Genomic DNA, 19,876 nt, shown 5'->3' with positions numbered 1-19,876 from the left:
ATCCACCAGCAAGACCTCTCTCATTATAGCCATTTCCATATAAATCACAGAATTTGAATTTCCCATCTTCGCATACACTAGTAGCAGTTCTGAGCATATCCCAGCTGGTGTTCGTTCACAGGCAAAAGACATGTGGGTTTTTTTACATTATCTGCCAGTACCTCTGCAGACCTGTGGAGTGCTTCATCCTTACAAGCCGGGGAGAGCACGACACCAACAGCACACTTCCTTCCCTACTACCTTGGGTTGGATGATATCAGTAAATCTGAGAGAAAATAAATTGACTTTCGTTGCTAAGAGGCTTACAAAATAATCTGGTTTTTAAGGGAAGGAGGTGAGATGGAGAAGTGAAAGGCAAAGTGCTCAAACATGGGCACTTCAGTTTGTAGTGCGAGACCTACACTGAACCGTCTAAGTTTGCATGCTGAGGTCAGGCTAAATAAAGCTCTATGGCAGAGGTTGGAATAAGAATCAACTCCTATGATGCTTGTTGTCAATGCGTTTATTTGCTTGACATTATTACATATTACTTTTTAATTGAATTAAGTTAAAAATGAAAAAGGTGATTGAAATAATGGGGTCTGTGCAATCCCGTTCTAAAGACTAATTTAATTTTACATTGCAGCACAAAAGAGCCACAGAAGCAGAAAGCACTTGCTTCAAGTGATTAGTGATGTTATTACAGGTGTCTATGTGTAGGTACGTGTATATTTGGGGTGATGAGTGGAGAGATACAGAGATAACAAGTGTGTATATTTCAAGCTTAAGTTTCTGTACTTTTTTTGCTTGGAATTTCTTGAAAGCCTGTTTCTGCGTATTTCATTATGTTGGAAAGCAAGTGAAAAGCTGACAGGCGCTTTGTTGAAGTGTCCGCAGAGCAAATACTGGGCACCCTGAAAATCTTGTGGTTGGATTTTACTCTTCACAGTTTCAGCCTCCAGCACAGAGCTTGCCTGCCAACTGTGATTAGGAAAGTGTCATCAAGCAGGTCTGCCTGGACTCTTCTCCTGCTTCTGCTCTGTGCAGGTTTAGCTGCTTTCAGAGCCAGCACAACTGATGTTGCTATCTCTCCTGAACAAATTAGTTCACTTCCTTCTTTAAAATAAACTTGGTACTGCAACAGTGCTATTGCCAAATGGCTCACAGCCTCTACCCCAACTGTCACAGCTTGCAGTACATACAGACCGTGATTCTGCTGCAGGGTTTTGTCCTGTATCTTGCAGTGGCTCTGGAAAGTCCTGCTGACCTCAGCAGAGACCAGATTTGGTGGCACAGTTGCTGTGTGAAGCAAAGGAAGCAGCGGTGGGATTTAGAAATGGTGCTCAGCCCACTCTCTGCCACTCACGACCTCTTTGAGGATGGCAGCCATCATTTGGGCTCCTTCAGCAGGAAGGCAATAACAGGATTAATTCCTGTTAATTGTTGCTTAACTATTATGGTCAAGATTACGATTACTTACAACTGTCATTAAATCAAAAGTGAATGTGCTACTCAAATCCCATGCAGAGGCTATTAAAATGAAGGATGGGACTCAGTCATCAGTTATGCTGCGTAATCTCCCTGGTGCTGACGAGTTCATACAGGTGTGCACAAAGGCTCACTGATTAGAACAGCGAAAAAGAAGGTCTCACTGTTCCAGGTAGCAATGTGTCATTTAACCAGAAAAATATTGATTGTATTCTATTTTAGGGATTTACCAAGAAAAAAACCCCAAATGATGCCTAGGCTTCTTCTTCAAAACTGAAAATGGGAAAAGATTACTGAGCTTTCCTCTTATTCTTTCCCTTCATCAGTTGGACTAGTGCTGCAGTCAGTGATGAAGGGGGTACAATAGCTGAATAAATTTTTATAGTCACCTCTTCTGAAATCTTTGGCTTTACATAGCGAAGTCACTTCCTCTGTGCCATCTGGAATCTGTACAAAAATAGTCTATAAAAGAACTTTACTTTGCAGTTTAGAGTTGCATGCACTTTAGAGTACAAGGAAGACAAGTCGTACAGAATAGCTGCACAGTTGCACAGAGAATCTGTTTTTCAAGGGCTGTCTTTAATTTTTAAACACATTTTTGAACATCTCCCGGACCACACAGGTAGTTTTTGTCCTTAGAAGTGTGGGTTAGCATTAGACTGAATATACGAAGAAATAACCAATTAAGATGATAATAAAACTTCCAGGATTTTTGTAGGAAGACAGTAGGGTCAAGGAGAAGCTTTTGTGCTCAGCTGTACATCCAATCTGCTGTTACTGTCTCAGAGGTATGGGGAAGTGGGTGGGTAGGCTCTGCCACTGCTACTCAAGCCGAGGAGTAGCCAAACTCCCAGGCGATTTTATATCAACCTTAGTCACCTCAGTTTCAACCCATTTTCAGAGAGATGGGTGCCTGGTACTGCCATTTGAGATGTCCTCCAGTTTTCTGCAGCAGCTCTTCCCCTAAATCCTATGTCCTACCTGCTGGCCCCAGGGATGTGCTGGGTACTCTAGCCCACCTACCCATGGAAGCAAACACCTGCAGTCGGGGACACGATCATGCCTGCGTGCCAGGAGCTGTTTGTGTTCCAACAGAGGAGCCAGAGGAATGACTCCTCTGGAGACTGCCAGTCTTTTGGAGGATGAATGCTATTTAGGGAGTGTTCCAGAATAACAGGTCATCCTGCTCCCTGTGCTCCAACTGATTGCCACACCAGCAGGCAGAGGCTGCCTGGGTGGAAGGGCTGAGCCAGTCTGGTTGCCACAGAAGGGAAGGGGAGTTTCTGCACTCCTACTGGTCACGCACTCCCCCTGCTTACCCACCCCTGGCACTCCCCTGACCCTTCCATCAGCTAATTCAGCTCACTACAGTGAGTGGGTAAGTTATCTAAAAAACAAACAAAGTAAATAGCTTGTGTGGTGATAGTGAGTTGCACCAGCTCCCTGAAGGGTCAGGTCTGGCTGCCGGAGGGGGTGAGTAACGTGGCTGCTGGTGGAGCTGGCACTGGGCTGCCCCTTGTGCTCTCTCAAAGGGGCCAAGCCAGCCAGGGGGTTGCACTGGGCGGCTCTTGCCACAGTGTCCTTGGCCCAGGGGCTGCAGGATGGGCAGGGGAAGAAAGACCACGTGCTAAGTATGGCAAGGGTGCTAAAATCTGAAGTGTTAATTCTCTTTGGGTTTTATATATTCCTGAACAGACAGGTTGTTTCTCAGTTTCAGCTATCTGCTTGGGCTTTCTTACTTGTTTTACTGCTTCAGTGGTGATCTATCTACCAATCTGTAAGCTGAGAAATGCATATTGCTACAACCAGGTGTTGTCCAAGGATAAGCCTGCAGCAGTGCAAGCTCATAGCAGAAACAACTTCTCACTAACAGGACCAGAGTGCTTGAAGCAGATTAGCCCTGGGACAGCTATTCTGGCCAGAAAGAGGCAAGTTTAAGTTTGCTTGGCTTGGTTGACTTGCACGCAATGTGGGAAAGGACTCCCTTGTACGTGATCCTGGTTTGGAAATAAGACATTTCGGAGTTCTGGTACTAGAGGTTAAGCCATAAGTTATCACTTGGATGTATGGCAGGGTGTGAATATATCTGTTTAAGTATTATTTAATATGAAAAAAAAAGATTATGAAATCTGGAACTATGATTTTTTTTTCAGCATTTTAAATTGTGTAGATGTTGGGAAAGAGGTAAGAATTGCCTTCCCATAGGAAGATACAGAAATATACCACTGTCTCTGATCCTATACTCCTTTTCTCAGTCATTTCCCTCTCTATTTTCAGGACAACCCAAAGAAGAGAGGTGAGTTTTCCTGCATGCTTATATAATTATTGAATGAATGTTTGAATACGCAGAGATCAAATTTGACCACTGATCACCATGAGGACCTGACCAAAGGAAGATTCTTTGCATTTCCATCCAGGGCTTTTCATTTATCTTCCATAGCAAGAACAGTGAATCAATGCATTTCTTATCTGAGCAACTCATCTGTTCAAACCATCATCCGGAAGACAGGATATTTAATCACTTGCTTCATATGTGTATAACTTGTGTCACCAGAAACTCATGGCTCGGGCTCCACAGGTCAAATTGCTTATTTTAATTACAGGAATCAACAGAATATTTGTTGGACTTCAGTCAGGCCCCAGAAGCAGATACACACAAACATAGCTTATGGTTATAGCACTGTGAACTTAAAAGATTTTTATTCATTGAGCCTAAACAGGTCACTGACAGAGTTTCCAAGATGCTGGTGACAAGTCACTTCTCTGCTTCAGTTTTTCTCTGAAGAGCAAAACTAACAACTCTTCCATCACAGCAGATACAGCACGACTAAACTCATTATTGAGAGCTAAAAGTTTGGAGAGCCTTAGAATAAAATTTTATTTCACATAAAAAGCATAATTATTGTTTTGCTTATCTGCTACATATGCTGTCCACAAAATTAAAATGCACTTGTTGGGATCAGCACCGCTTGAAGGAAATCCTTATAATTTTCAAATCTCGGGCAGGGCGGTCAGGCTGGCTGTGAGGCTGTACTTTCGGTTTGTATCGCCTGGCTGGGCACTTGGAAATTTCATGTGAAACGCTGCACCCAAGTGCATTTAGAATAAAGGTCTGAATTTCCATAAAAGCTCCTAGACTGTATCTGTTGGCCCTTACTCTTATGATGGCCAGGGAGACAATCTGGAGTCAAATCAAGCTGCTTTTGAAATCAATGGCAAAACTCTTCTCATCTGTGTTTTCTCTACATGGGACCATGTGCTCTGAACTAGAAGGCAAAGATCCATGAAGAGAGGAGAGAAAGGAAACCAAAGGAAAAGAGGAATTGTTCTTGGGAGACCGTTGAACGACTATATACATTCAACTTTGTTACCATTAATTTTGGGTATAGAAACACTTAATGAAAGAATAATTTTCTCTTCTATGCCTGCGTTTTAAACAACCATGCCCCTTACTTTACCACACACCTCACTAAAGGTAAACAAAATTTACCTTTAATATAAAATAACTCCTGGAAAGTCACCACCCTCTTTTTCTAACAAAACAAACCCTCTCTACAAAAAGCTGTGCAGTAGCTCAAGCTGTAGAGAAGACTGAGTCAAAGTACAGTATGATGACAAAAATGCAGGTTTTAGACTTTTGTGGTGTATCTGTAGCCCCGGTCATCCTGCTGACCATAATAACCATTGCCTTGCTCCAGCATCTGTCTTCTCACTCTCTTTGCATTTTCAGAACCTGACTGACAAATGGTGACCTCAGTCAGATGTTAAGGAACTGAAGCCATCATCTGCTGATTGATATCTCATTTATTCATATAATTCATAAATAGAAGTGACATAAGGACCTTAACTGCAGAAGATACTTAAGAGCAAACCCTGCTTTACCAACTTTAAGCAACTCTCACCACTTAGGTAGAAATATTTCATGGCTCTTCTGCTAAGATTTGTCTAATTTCACAAAAGTAAATGCTAACACTTTTTATACCCATCTGTCTTCACCAAAATCAGATCTTCAAACATGCAATATGTCATTTTTATAGCACCTTTTCTTCAACATCTAAAACTATTTCAGATCAGAAATAATTTTCATTTAAATAGAAAGAAATAAAAAATAAAAAGGAGTGCAAATTTATGAGAAGTAGCCTGGTATAGACAAGTGAGATCTACCTAGACTACAGCATGAGCAGAGTTGTACGATTAACTTGAATTATTAAACAAACAAACAAACAAAAAAGCTAAGGTGGATTTTGGGTTGTTTTTTTTTGAGCAAATGCAGTTAAGTGTAAGAGCGAATTTGGTCTCAGGTGACCATTCATGAATCCGGGTGATCACACATGAGTTCAGCTGAATTAGGTTGGATCGTGTGCTCCCCTTTGCCTCCAATAATGCACTTTAGGACAATCCAAAGTTTAATCTCAACACCTTTGAAACCTAGAGGTTCATCTTTTCATTCTGAAAAGATTTTCCTTTTTGCCCTTCAGCTCAAGAGTAAAATTTAACATGCCAGCTACCAGAAAACCAGAGAAATATTCATCATTCCATTCTTTTATTTTGAAAAAAAAACAAACACCACAAACCAAAAAAAACAACAAAAAACCCTCAAATGACATTGCAGACCCACTTCCGGTTCATTGCTTCTGTTCCTGACCCCTCTCTGGCCGTGGGTTCCTGATGGTGCCACCAGCACCCCTCTCTTACCTCCCCCATCACCTGTGCATGTCCCAGGCCCCTGGTACTACCCTGGATCCTCCATCCTGCATTGTAGATATTATATTGGGAAGCACTGACCAGCTTTAATCATAGATTTCCTTTCTGGCTCCTCTGCTCTCTCTTGTGTAAATGAATCCTTTTACTCTTTCTTTCCACGTCAGAGTGCTGGGAATATGTACTGGCAGAGCCAGCACTGAAATGTTTCAGCTCCCCTGTACGCGAATGTACCTGATTAAACCCACGCTCAGGTACAGCTATAATTTGCGAGGTGTGCGCTGAAGCGTGCAGGCAATGATCCCGGCATCGGATCTGACAAGCAGAACAATGAGGTGCTCTCCTGTGCGGCTCGGCCGCTGCTAACTTCCTCGGCTCTGCTGGAAAAACAGCAACCCAGATTTTACAAAGGAGGGTTTTGCTGCTGAAGGTGCTGGGCTTTTAAGAGCTACATGAAAGCACCTGGGAACTGGCAGAACTGAGGTACCGATACATTCCTACTGCATTATTATGGGGTACTCAGTCTGGGAGGGTCATAAGGAGCTGCAGAGTTAAGAGGTCATGGAGGAAACCATGTTTTTCTCCACTGAATGTAGGAGCTGAAGCAAGCAATAGCTTTAACGGGCACATAAATTCCTCTTAAGTGCCGAGGGAAGAAAATACATTTTCCATTTCATTTAGTGATAGTTGGACCCTGTTGGAATTGGTCAGTATTTCCTACATGTCATCTTTTAAGACAAAATGCTCGCTGCCATTTGAATTTTGACATAAAAAGTGTGGTTTTATTCATTCTGCAAAGGTTTGTGGTTATTATTTTTTATATCAGGCTTCTTGCACACTTGCAAGTGAAATGGACTCCTTCCTCTCACTCCCTTTGCACCAGCAATTCCCCTTTGGTGAGACAGCAAGGTGTCCTTGAGAGCCTCAGACTTCAGGACCAAAGACAAATCATTTGTTTCCAGAAAAGACACCCCAAAAGCAGTGTGCATGACAATACTGGCCTCCAGAAGTGGAAAGGCAAACCAGTTTTCAGCTACAACCCTTCCTTGAAAGCACAAGTAAAGCCAGTCATGGTGATCTCCAGGAACTGGATGTTCATCTCACCAGACGCCAGAATTATATTTTAACCAACAACCTATAATGGAAAGATCTTCCCTTCTACCACCCCCTAAAATGACCTGAGGAACCTGAAGTTTCATGAGTTACTTCACTGACATTATCAAGGCTGATCAATGGTAAAGCTGAGGTAAATACCTTCAGTTGTTATTTTTATATTCCTGTAATGGAAGCTGGTCACTGTTTTAAGTACTCCTGCTTCCTACACATTGCACTGTGCACTAACTGCTGTGCGTGACTTTGTAAGGGACAATCAGTGTGTTACTGAAATGCTTGTTTTGTTTATAATTTAATTATGGTATTCTGGGAACATTTCCAATTCATTTTCTGTATCTGTTATCTTTGCATTCCCAGGTAATATAGTTAGTTACAGCAATGTCACGAAGAAGAAAAACATCTCAGTTTCTTTTATTGTTTTCTTGCTATCCTACCTCCAAGCACAAATGGTAGCAATTAAAGGCCTTGGTAGAAATCACAGTCCAAAATATCCTCTGTTCCACTTTCTGCTCAATGTGGAGATGGGAGGTCTACACACCACAGCTGCTATTTTAGTACAAATCACACTATTACATACTGGTTTTAGCAACAGCAACAAAACAAAAAGCATAGTATTCTTATTATACAAATACAGTATCCACATACCTTCAGTGATAAGGTGATCAAGCCTAACATGTACTAACTAGCATGGTAACTACAACTGATCCATGATAAATAATCAAAGTTGAAACCTGCTGCCTCATAGGTGTAGGATATTATTCTTCCAAGGGAGAATTTTGTATTTTTTAACATATCTAAGTCTCAACATTGGAGTGACTACTTCGTCTACCTGACTGTGCAACCAAGAAACTGGGTTTGCGCTCTTAGGCAAAACCAGGATTTTGCTTCTTCCTAATTTCAGTCTGTCCCAGGTCCTAGTAAACATGAAAATGTTTACTGAATGGAAATGATTGGCGAAGGAGGATATTTGCCAAGAAATGTGAAGGATGGCAGCACTGCTGAGATAGTAAAAGTCCATGCTCTAGTTTCAGTATCTCTGAATCTTGCACAATTCTCACATATGCCTTTAATTATTACACTTCAAAAACAAGCTAGCAAAATGCACAGTGCTTCTCCAGGAGCAATGGGAGCTGTAACCGTGCAGACACAATTTATGCACTTATGCATTTGCAAAAACCTTTCAGTGACTCTGACAGGAGACAGGCACTTGCATTCCATAATGAGGCAGAGGCTGACGAATATTCTTTTTCCTTTGGTACCTATCTTGTCTGCTTTATTTGACTGCTTGGGAATGCACTTGGAAACCCAGTGGTAGAGCACTAACATACCGTCTCCTTCACTGTGGTGGTGGATGCCATCAAAATCATTTGCTTTTTGAATTCTAGTGGTAGTGAGGGAAAGTTGGAAGAGGACTCGTAAGGACTGATAAGGTTCATACGCATGATCCTGTGCAAGAACTTCAATTTATCTTCCTCCCATTTCTCTGCTCTTGTCTGCTTGGGATCTGCCTTCTTTGAGATAGGGGATATTTTTTCTTAGGTACTCTTATATTACCCAGCATAGTGGGACTGCCATACAGAACTAAGAGAAATAACAACAACAATAATAATGACATGATGCTGTCCTAGAAAAAAAAACACTGATTTCCCATGCACCTGAATTCTCCTGCAACAAATACAGCTACTTCCTCCAGAGCTGAATTTGGCCTATTTTGAAAGATACTGAAACAGGAAAATAACCTAATTTCTTGGGGTATGAGCATTCCAGTGGGAAAGTTTGCAGTCATTACCTTTTAAAAATTAGGCTATGAATTTTTCTCTTTGACATTTTTTAATGAAAGTTCATAATCAGTAATTTTAGCCATCTTCTGTTAAGATTAGAACCACTGAGGGGAGGGCAGAGCAGAGAAAACTCTCTTTTTCCACTACAAGTTGCTGAATTAACCGAACCTGAAATGCTTTGCAAATTAGTATCCATGCCAGTGAAATTTAGAAAGCAAACAAGCAAGATCTCTTCATCTCTTCAGCAGGTTTCTTGCCTGTCCCACTTCCCAGTCACTTGGCAGCTCTCTTCCCTGGGGAGAAGGTGCCAGGGAAGCTGGTCTGCCTGGCACACAGATCCCTGGCAGGCAAAATTTTGGGGATTTCCAGGATTGAAGGCTCTCACAGAGTCTGCTATGCAGGCAATGTTAGTCAAGGGGGAGGATGCCTTCAGTGCTGATATAGGGGACTCAAAATGTTTTGGTTTTCCACCACGCTGTGAAATCTCCAAATGCCCAAGGCACAGAATTGCATTTCTCTGCATAGATTTCTAGTTTCGGACAAGTCACTAATTACATTAATAAGAGATTTCTGAATGGTGGTCAGAAAGGCAGTTAGAAATATTCTCCAGTGGTAAAAGCTTGGCTTTCACTATGAAAAGCTTGTGAACAAACCCTTACATTCAGCATACTGTATTTAAAAACATAAAGTGCTTGTGTGGGCCTGATTTTTCTATCATTTAGAGGTTAATAAATCATAGCAAAACAGATTTCACCTCCATAACAATGACAACAAGATGACAAAATAATTTTATTTTCTCTTGTGTTTTTTTCTTTTCTTCTAGTTGCAAAGCTGTTAGCACTGCCTGGACAATAACATACCAGGATTTATTAAATTAATACTAACAAGACCCAATAGTTACAGGGAAGTTGCTGAATGAATGGAAGCTCATGGAATATTCTAGCTGGTACAGAATTTGAGAAAGAAAGAGGTATGACGACTTTATCCTGCTGCTGGGCAACTGCTAATTGCACGCTGTAGTTAGAAGCGTGTTTCCTTAGCTAATCTGGAGGGTAGGTACGTAGTGAGAGTGAACTGGAATGTTAACTCAGTGCAACAGGTCTGCCACATCTTTTGGTTCCAAGGACACTTGCGTCTTGCAGGTGTGCAGGCAACAGCTGCGTAAGCTGCCGCTGGTCCTGCACCAGTGCAGGTGCGTCCGTCTGCTTCAGCAGCTGCAAACCAACCAGCACAGTGGCCCGTGGAGCTGTGAACATGACTGTGCTACAGCGGAATCTGTGAATAATGGATATCATAACCGTCTGTGGCAGATCTGAAAACTGATGCAATTGTGAGTGATGATGTGGTAGAAGTTACTGCTATGGAGGGAGCAGCAATTCAGCATTGTGGTCCCATGACAGACTTGTGGCCTTATCAGTATGTAGGGCAAAGCAGCTGCTGTAATCACAAATGACGGCTTGGGGCTGCTGGGCTCCTGAGGTCTCTGAGAAGACTTGGAATTCACAGGCTGGCCTAGTTTCCCAATCTACCAGCAAGGTGGAGCTCATAATCCAATGCTTGCCTCAGCAATGGGGGGGAATCTCAATCCTGAAGCCCCTGAAGTGATGAGGAAACTCCTCCCAATCACTGCTCACCCCAACCAGGAGATTTCAGGGAGATACATCAGTGATGGTCAACAAGGTGAGGAAGAGCCTGAGCCATGCACTGTGCTGCTAGGGGTCACATTTGTACCAAACCAGCCAAAGAAGGCTGTCTGTAGCCTTGTACCAGAGGAAACAATGCTTCTCCGTGCAATTACCATCAACCTCATATCACATGTTCTCTGGCTTTTCCCTCCCTGAAATCAGTCGATGTATCATATCATTTTTTTTTAACTATTAAACATTGTGGGTAGCTTGAAAATATCTACTTCATTTGTTTTTCAGAGCATCTGCTGCATTTTCTCACATATATTAGACAGGCATTAGGCGGCAGTATGGACTGGAGACTTCAGCATGGGGCAATGGGAAAGATATTCATATTCCTGATTCCAGTTGCAACACAAAAAGATTCTCTACACTTTCTTTTCTGTCTGAAAAATGGAGGTGTAAGTCATGATCCACTGACATCCTATGAGAATTAATTAGCTAATGTCTTGACAGAGCTCTGTGCATGAAAAATGAACTCCACGAGGAGAGAAATAGTCAAGTAGAGGATTTTTCTTTGACATCAGTTTAATGTCACACATTTCGTCCTTGGTTCCTGCAGTGACACATTTGATCCATAATTCAACCCATACATTCTCAACTATTCTATTTTTGGATTTCAGAGAGACTCAGGAATTTATAGCTAAATCTAACTTCCCAAACCATAGTCTGACAGGACTGATCAGAGCTAAGCACACAGTAGTTAGTGAAGAGCTGACAAAGTGCTTTCATAAAATCATCACAAGTTAAAGAAGGAAAAAGCCTAGTGGGTCATCTAATCCATCTCCCTGCCTCTGAAAAGTTCTTTATTGTACAATTTTGCTAGTGCTGTTCCTAAGATGGCAAAAATGTCATTAGAATATTTATAGGGAAATCCTTACCTGACAAACAAGGAAGGCTCAGATTTTCAGATCGTTTTCAGTCTCATTTTCCCCCAGTTTCAGCCCATAACTTCCAGCAATGTGCCTCAATCAAATCCGCATCACTTTTCAACGTGCAAAGGGGAGTCAGGCTAAAGCCAGTCAAGTACCAAAATATGCCAAACATATTTTGACCCAAGCCCTGCTCAAACTCATTTCAAAAACTCCAAAATTTCCTTGTGTTACTGATATTTCAACTTTCAGCAGGGTATTTTTGTTCCCGGGAAAGCAGAACATTATCAGGACAACTTCACCTGATGCTGTGGCTGGGAAATGGCAGCAGATCTGCCTACAGGTAAAGCCTAGACTCTGAACTTGTGTTTTTACATCTGAAACCCAGAACTAATGCCATCTTTTATGCCACCATGTCACATGGCAGACTCGTTTCACTGGCTCTGTGCTCCCATTTTTGCATATTTATCTTTCAGCATAGCTACTGTGAATGATTTTTCCTTCTTTTGGATTATTTTCATCTTTTCCTATGCCTCAATGAGTTAATTTACATATTTTCACCGCAAATCTCATACTGTTATTCTATACCCATCTTGTTAGCGTTGTCTCTAGCTTGTCTCTTCTGTTTCCTCCAGGGCAGTTACTTATGCTTTCACATCATCTGCAGTTTCCCTTACTCTCACACAAATGAGGACACCTGCATTAAAAGTGAGCCTAAGACAACCCCCTACCTCATCCATTTTCCTTTTAGGAATCATTTCACCTTCATGTGTTTCTGCAAACCCCCACTCTTCTCAGACCTCCTTTCATGGCAGGAAGTTATTTGGCTTATCTTCTACTCTCTTTGCTCCATGCTTTCCCATGTTATTTGCCCAACCAACCCTTTTCACTTCCAACATTGGATTCCTTTTTCATTTTGGTCCCAAATACTGGAAACTTCTTGTACCTCTCATGTCAGCAGGTGTGCTGCAAGGTGCCTGTTCTCTATGTGTATGTGAGCAGTCTAGAACAATTTTCTCAACATCCAAAGCAGTGTAAAGAATTAATTTTAGGTGAGACCCTAACCCCACGCAGGTATTTGAGTAGTGTGCATGATCATGCGATTTTAACTCACGTATTGTTCCAGGTAGTCTCAGTAGTTTTCTCAGATTCACAGCTCCTGAGGCCCACAGGGATGACCCGTGAGCAGCACTCCCCCATGTTAACTCTCATTTAAGTGTAGCTGTAAGAAAAACAAAATAAAACAAAAAAGTTTTACAAATTGCTACCATAAATTCTAATGAGAGCCTCACTGTTAGATCCCGTGTCCTAATTCTAGTCCGATTTTTCCGGCTTCAAGTCTGAGCCGTCACCAAAGCTTTCCTCCCCTGTAACTCTTATGGACTGCAAATAAGTCACCCTTTCACTTTCTTCTTCTAAAATAGATGTCAGCTCCTAGATCCAGGATTTTCTGCCCATAATAAATATTTTTCAGCTTCTTAATTGTTCTCATAGCTCTTTTCTGAACCTATTTTAGTTTGCCAATACGCTTCTTGAATTGCGGAGGACAGCACGGGACACAGTATTCCATTAGTGCTCTCTCCAGTGCCAAACACAAATATCATCACTCCATTGCTATTTGAGCCACCTCTGTTTATACATCCAAGGACTGCATTAACACCACCCTGTCAAGGAGAAGCTTATTTACCCAAGCAGCTCAAATTACTTTTCCAGTCTTTTACAGAGTTGCTGCTTTCTGGGACACAGGAAGCTTTCCTCCCCTCGTTTTTATTCTAAATTGCACCCAGATCACATTTTCGTGTGATAAACTTCAGGTGAAGACCTACATTGTTTAGCTTATTCTCAGTTTATCCAGAGAACCAGATTGTTCTCTATGGCATTTAAGCCCAACATTGCTGTTGTTGTAAACCTTATTGGTTTCTGCCAGTTAGCCAATGGCCAAGAAGCAGTTACCAGCTGACCAGAAGCACATCTGATTGCTCATGGTTACCCGCTTACAGCCACAATTGAAGACCTGCCTTCCATCTTACTTTTAAGACATGCTATGGCAATTTGGTGGCATTCTTATTCATTATTCAAAATATTATGTAAGATCTAGTCAAATTCTTACAAAATTTTTAAGTACATTATATCCCAAATATTATGGATATTTATCCTGACTTTATCTAGAAATCCATTTCAACTATGAAAGTATCAATTTAAGCTCTTTTAAAAATAGCAATAAGTAGTAATTATAAACCCATTAATTCTCCCAACCATTATATCTATTGTATTGCATTTAAAATATTTTACCCAGAAAGAATATCAGAATGAGAAATAGCAGTTGAAAGCACATGACATCTGATTGTAAACACAGGCATAGCACTGGAGATTCCTCTTTGTATAAAGAGTTATTTAACATGCATCCTAGAAATATTGAGGTCCACAACCAGCTCATTTAAAGCTCCTGGGTGTTGAGAAAGCAAAATTATTTCTCTCCCTCATTTTAATAGAGATTTTTAACAAAGCTTTTGTCAAAGATGTCTCAGACTTGTCTGGGAACAGAGTGAGACCATCTAACAAAGCTGTCAATGATGGGTCTGTGCTCCAGGTAGGTACCCTCAAGAGATCGCTTGGCTGCCACCTACTCCTGGAAGCAGTAGTATTCCTATTGCATCAGTATTTTGGGGACGAATTCCCTCTGAACAACCAAACTGGCACTTTTGCTGGTGTTTCATGCTTGCAAAACCAGGTCTCACAGGTGTCCTCTGAACAAACACGTCAGACATCTCCCAATAACCCCTTTATTCTGGGGCCTTGCACAGAGCTCAGTGGGGCTCTGAGCCTCCCATACTCCCTTTGCAGGGAGGTGACCTGCTGTGGGAAAGGCAAAGGCACCCGCTCCTTGGGGCTCTTCAGTTTGGTTCGGTGGGACAAGACCTAGTTGTTGTCCCTATCTCCAGGGGACATTCCTGCTTGAAATATTCTAAGTGATTTCCCACCGGCCTGGATTTAAAATAAGATGATGACTTCAAGCCACGATCCCTAAAGCATCTGTCCCCACAGCTGGGGCCAAAACGTAGCAAGAACCCTCTTTCCACTCCTTATAGCCCAGCTCTCTACATGGCCAAGGATGCACAGGACCCCAGTGTCAGTGTGCTCCAGCACAGCCCATAAAACCCTCCTGGGAGTTCAGCCTTGGGGAGGGCACGTTTCCCCACCTGAACTGCCCCATTTACTGCATGTTTCCTGGTGGGAAGCACAAACAAAGGATGTAAGAGAGTTACAGTCTTTTAAGTCTACAATTCCAGATAAAAAAACCTAAAACTGATTCAGATCCCATTTCATATATGACCTGGCCTCTGACCTTATCCAGAGACTTCTGTGTTAAGAAAACGTTCAGCAGGCAGGGGATGGAGAAAAGAGGGTGAGGAACTTAAAGTTGTTTTGTTGCTACAGAAAGGCTGGATGAGACTAGATTATATAAAAATAATCCACCTAAAAAAATAAGTAGAAAAATAATGCTAATCCTATTTAGACGTGATAATTCTCACTATATATATATATATATATATACACATACATATATTTAATGAAACTGTAATCCTAGAACAGCAAATAGTGCTATTTTTTACCCTCTCATGAAGGTAATGGGATAGAAAGAAAAGTATGTAGCGTGAGAAAAAAAGCACACACTAAAGGAAGAAATTCATCATGTAATTAAAAGAGATTTTTTTTCATGGGTCTTAAGAATCTTTTAAAACAGCCTTACATAATGAAGATTTGTAAGGGATTGCTTTCACAAAATGTATAATACAATAAAAATGATGAAAAAATTACATAAACATGTTATGATTCAACTATTTGACGTTGCACAAACAGCCTTTGTTAACTGTATAAACCAGACACTTTCAGCTGAGACTTGTTAACTATTGCGACTGAGAACAGCCTTGTGTAAATCTGTATGAAACGAGCCACACAAACTCCTCATTTTCTCCCCATTTCTTCTTTCTGCATTAGTTCAAAAGGATTTAGTAGTCCTGGTCATCCAGCGATGTGCCGTGGTTTCCACACTGAGCTAAATGCTGTCATGTGGGCCCAAGTCTCTGAAACTTGGCCTGGACAAGGAAAATAAATGAGGAAAACTGTGGCTAGGTCAGAAACCAAAAGTGTAATTTCTTGGCTGGCCGAAGATCTGAATGAGGTATGTCCTGGTTTTGTGCCAAAACAGGATTACGAGTTGAGCTGAAAAACCATAAACACCTCCCATGGTTTTGATTTGTCACCTAGCAAAAAGCATGGTTATTTTATAAAAGTAAAGACCCTGTTCTTGACTTTATTCACCCAAAGTTTGATTGCACCCTACAAGGCAACAATTAGTGATGGCACAGAATTAACAGATTTGACTGGTGAATCCAGCCATTGCAATAGCTCCTTTTCAGGACTCCCACTCTCGTTGATTTAATAGTCATGATTTGGGTTTGACGTCTCAACCTGTGTGATAAGGTCTACTGTAAAAACACCTCCTCATGAGATACACCACAACCCTCTCTTTTGCTGTGATGGTGGTATTCTGGAAGTAGAATGCACAGATTTCTTACTCTCTTCCAGGTTATGCAGGGGACCACTGGCTGCTCTCCCATAGCCCTCTGCCCCCACTTGCTTTGGGGGGTATATTCAATAAGACAACAACCCATGACGGCCTTGCTAGAGCCTGACCTGTAGCTTTCTGCGTGCACATAAACTCCACTGCTCACTGGGTCTACAAGTCTCTGGGGTCCTGTGACAAACTCCTCCCTCACATGGAAGAGCAAACCTTCCCCAGACAGGATGCTCTTAGAAGCAGCTCTGCCTCAGCTTGTTCCATACGGCTTGATACTTTTTCTGAATCTTGAGTAGTTTCCACAGCTATCAAACTGCCAACTAATTCTGAATGAACCACTTAGTGCTTTTGTTATTTATTTTCTAAAATGTATTAAGGGATTGAGTAAAGCAATATTTAATTTGGAAAACAACATTTTTACAGTCTATAAAGACTGAAAATAGAGGACTGAAAAGGCACAGAAGTGTATAGCAATACAGTAACCATTGATGTAAGTACAGTAAGTATTGATGTGAATATATGCATATGTATATATTCAAAGTAGTGCTACTCATTCATGCTCTGTGTAAAGCAGCATGTTTCTGGCAATGGCAAGAAACTGGTGGTGATTTACTTCAGTGAAAGATATGACCATGGTTATAGGATATTCACGAGCATTTCTCAAGTCTCTATTGGTGGTGAAAGGCAAAATGCATCCGTATTTTGATCCAACTTTTCCTTGAACCTAGAAGAGATGTTGAAGACTATTCCTGTCATCTAACTTGAAGTGACAATTGGGTACAAGTTCAGTAATGTGTTTTCAAGTTCACCCTTTGCTGTGAATTTCTGAAGGCTTTAAGGTAGCTGCTAACCCATTGGCACTGAGGGAAAAGACAGACAAAGATAATTCCAGGTCTCCCAAGCATCCTCCTCTTTTCACCATGTCTGCTGAAAGAGCATAACCAGAAATACCCACATCTCTCTCCCAGCAGCATGGTCAGACATAAACACAGTCACAAGTGTCTTTTTCCTCACCTGAGGTGAGGAAGAAATAAATTACCTTTGAGCAAAGTGAAAGATGAAATAGCACACCTGTTCAGCCAGAGTACCTGACAGAGGTGGCACTGCTGTGGGAGGCAGCACTGCTCACATACACATGCGCGTCCAGACTGATGGCCTTGAGCTGCAGTGGTGACAAAGGTGACATGGAAGTGGAGAAGGCTTTGGGATTCCCCAGACCTAAAGGCATCGCTGGGAGAAGTGGGAACCTTGGGCCAGCCTGTCACAGGAAGGGCAACTTCTAACCTGGGCTGGAACCACCTGGAGATGCTTTTCAACATCCAATTCCCCAAAACCAGATACAATTCCTTCCAGTGCTCTTATTTTCCACATACAGCAGGAGTAAATGTTGAAGTGTAGCATCATTATCATTACCCTGCTGAAGGTTGCTCAGTGATTAGTTTCCTGCCAGTGACTTAGATGAGCTGAGTTATATACCTGCCCCTGACATTTGGGAAGCACCACCGCCACAACAAATGCATAGTGCAGATGTACCTAAAAGTTAGAAACTTTTTAGGTTAGCTACTGCTGCAGCAGTTTTACCACTGCAGCACTAAACTCAATCTTGTTGAAGTAACCACTCTGCTGCTCATTCAGCTTCTCCAACCTGTTTTGCAGCACATTCTGCACTCCATGATATTGTGGGTACAACACACAGATGTTATCCACTCTGCTGCAAACTGAGCCCTCCTGAGCCAGCTGGAGACATCCCTACCCTGCAGTGCCTGCTGGGAGTGAATGGAGAACCTCTGTGATTAACCATTCATGTCTCTATTCTGCCTCTGTACAAGAAGGATACTGAGGATTGCTGCTTACCTTTGTAGTGCTCTGAGGATAATAACGTAAGCAATTTTCCACTCATCAATTACATTAGGCCTCAGGAAATCAGCTGGTGTACACAGAATCTGATTATGCAGGACCGAAAACAGTGAAACAGTGTCTACTCACAAATCAGAAATAAAGATCTTGACCTTATCTTCTGGCTCCTGCAAAGGCCATCTGGTGGTCAATTGGGCATTGGTTATGCAAGTGATGATGTGCACACATTACAGAGAGGCTTTACGGAAGAGCACAGTCCTGCAGCAGAGCTCCTCCAGCCCCTGCTTCACAGCTTCCAAAAGAGCAGAGAAGAGGTCTGTGCTCCAGACACCATTCAAGTGGACATTGGCACTATTTCCGAATTGGCAATATCTGCTCAGTGCCCTCACACACATACATGGGATCTTCTGCCAGCCTTTTTCTAAAATTATCCATTCTATTACTTTAAAAATCTGTACTTCAATGGAGGCCAAAATACTGCCAGCAGTCACTAGAAGGACTGCAAGCAGAAAGGGAAGGGACTGTGGTTTGCTCCTAGTCTGTCTGGGTATATATGTTGCTTGATGAAGAGAGAGGGCTTTTAAATTAAGTCCAAATTAAAAGAAGAAAAACTTGGGTTTTTTTAAGAATATAATTGAAATAACCTGTGTGCTTAAATTCCAAGCAATTTTTCTCCTATTGCAACTAGCTATTCATAGGTAGCATAACGATTTGCAAATGGCACTAAGCTATCAGGTAAGTTTTGAGACTCCTGAGTAATGTATAAAAAACATTAGGCTGCTGTTCAGTTTTCAGTCTGAAAAAAACAGCAAGCCACCCTACACTAGAGAAATTTGGATTGGATGAGACACGTATGTGCTGGCTACTTTTGAACTACACACATTTCAGTGAAGAAGTCCCATCAGCACTTTATAGTTGTCAATGGGATGGCTAAGTAAGAATTAATTCCTGAATTAGATTGCTCTCTTCCATATGACTACATGGCAATCAGCTCTCTGTTCATGGCCAGTGACAACATCCGTATCAGTCCCTGTCAAAAAAACATCTTCCTGTTCTGTACACTTGGGCTGTAGCTCCTGGCTGGAATTTTGCACGGAAGAACAGACATTAAAAATAATTTTGCTGTAAAGAGGGTGGCTCAGAGAAATGTTGATGCCTTTGCTTTTTGAGCACTAGTAATATTCCAGCTGGTCCCTTCATCTCCTGGTTAAAGGCAACTGAAAGCAGCTACCATCTGCTTGCATACTGTTTCTGAAGACCAGTCAGTCACAAATGCCTGTGTCCATCCAGACTACGTATTTCATTTTCGGCAAGCAGTTTTACCAGCTGAAGAGGCACAAAGACCCCTGAGTTACAGTTTTAGTCTATGGATAAGTAGCAATTTTGCCTTGGCAGTAGCTGTACAGGGAAAGTGTGGTGCTGGTTATACAACATAACACTGACAGCACTCCAACTTCTGTGTGTGCAGGTAGAGAGAGAGGACCATGGTCTGGGCAGCAGCTTTCATGTCCCACCACACTGAAGTGGTCTTTGGAGCCATCTAGGCATAGGGAGAATAATGCTTTGGATCTACCAAGGATTTGTCCTGTTTTTCCAGCAGAACAAGGAAGCTGAGTCATGGAGTCTGTTCCTCACCAAGAGCAGCAAGCCAAGGGAGATCCCAGATTCTTCTTTACTCCTCTAGAGATAGTATCTTACAGGCACACTTCATTAGCTATTTATAAATGTATATGCCGAGCACTTTACACCTCTGTTTACAGCAACTTCTTAAGCAAAAAGCTGATTTTTACTGTTGTTGGCCCAGCTCCACTTTCATTT

General features: G+C 41.8%; 1 protein-coding gene across 1 annotated transcript in view; it reads right to left on the bottom strand.

Moving 5' to 3' along the window:
• ELOVL6 (ELOVL fatty acid elongase 6) overlaps window positions 1–12,834 on the bottom strand; it is a 94,076-nt gene extending 81,242 nt beyond the window's left edge. The window contains exon 1 of the mRNA XM_071808196.1: window positions 12,734–12,834. Coding sequence (XP_071664297.1) covers window positions 12,734–12,831 — 98 coding nt within the window. The 5' untranslated portion in view covers window positions 12,832–12,834. The remainder of the gene's footprint in view (window positions 1–12,733) is intronic.
• Window positions 12,835–19,876: the final 7,042 nt, after the last annotated feature.

This window comes from Patagioenas fasciata, chromosome 4 (genome assembly GCF_037038585.1).
Source record: "Patagioenas fasciata isolate bPatFas1 chromosome 4, bPatFas1.hap1, whole genome shotgun sequence".
In the NCBI taxonomy this organism is placed as follows: domain Eukaryota; kingdom Metazoa; phylum Chordata; class Aves; order Columbiformes; family Columbidae; genus Patagioenas; species Patagioenas fasciata.
Note: the sequence above shows the minus strand (reverse complement) of the source record. Positions and strands in the feature narration are given on the sequence as shown.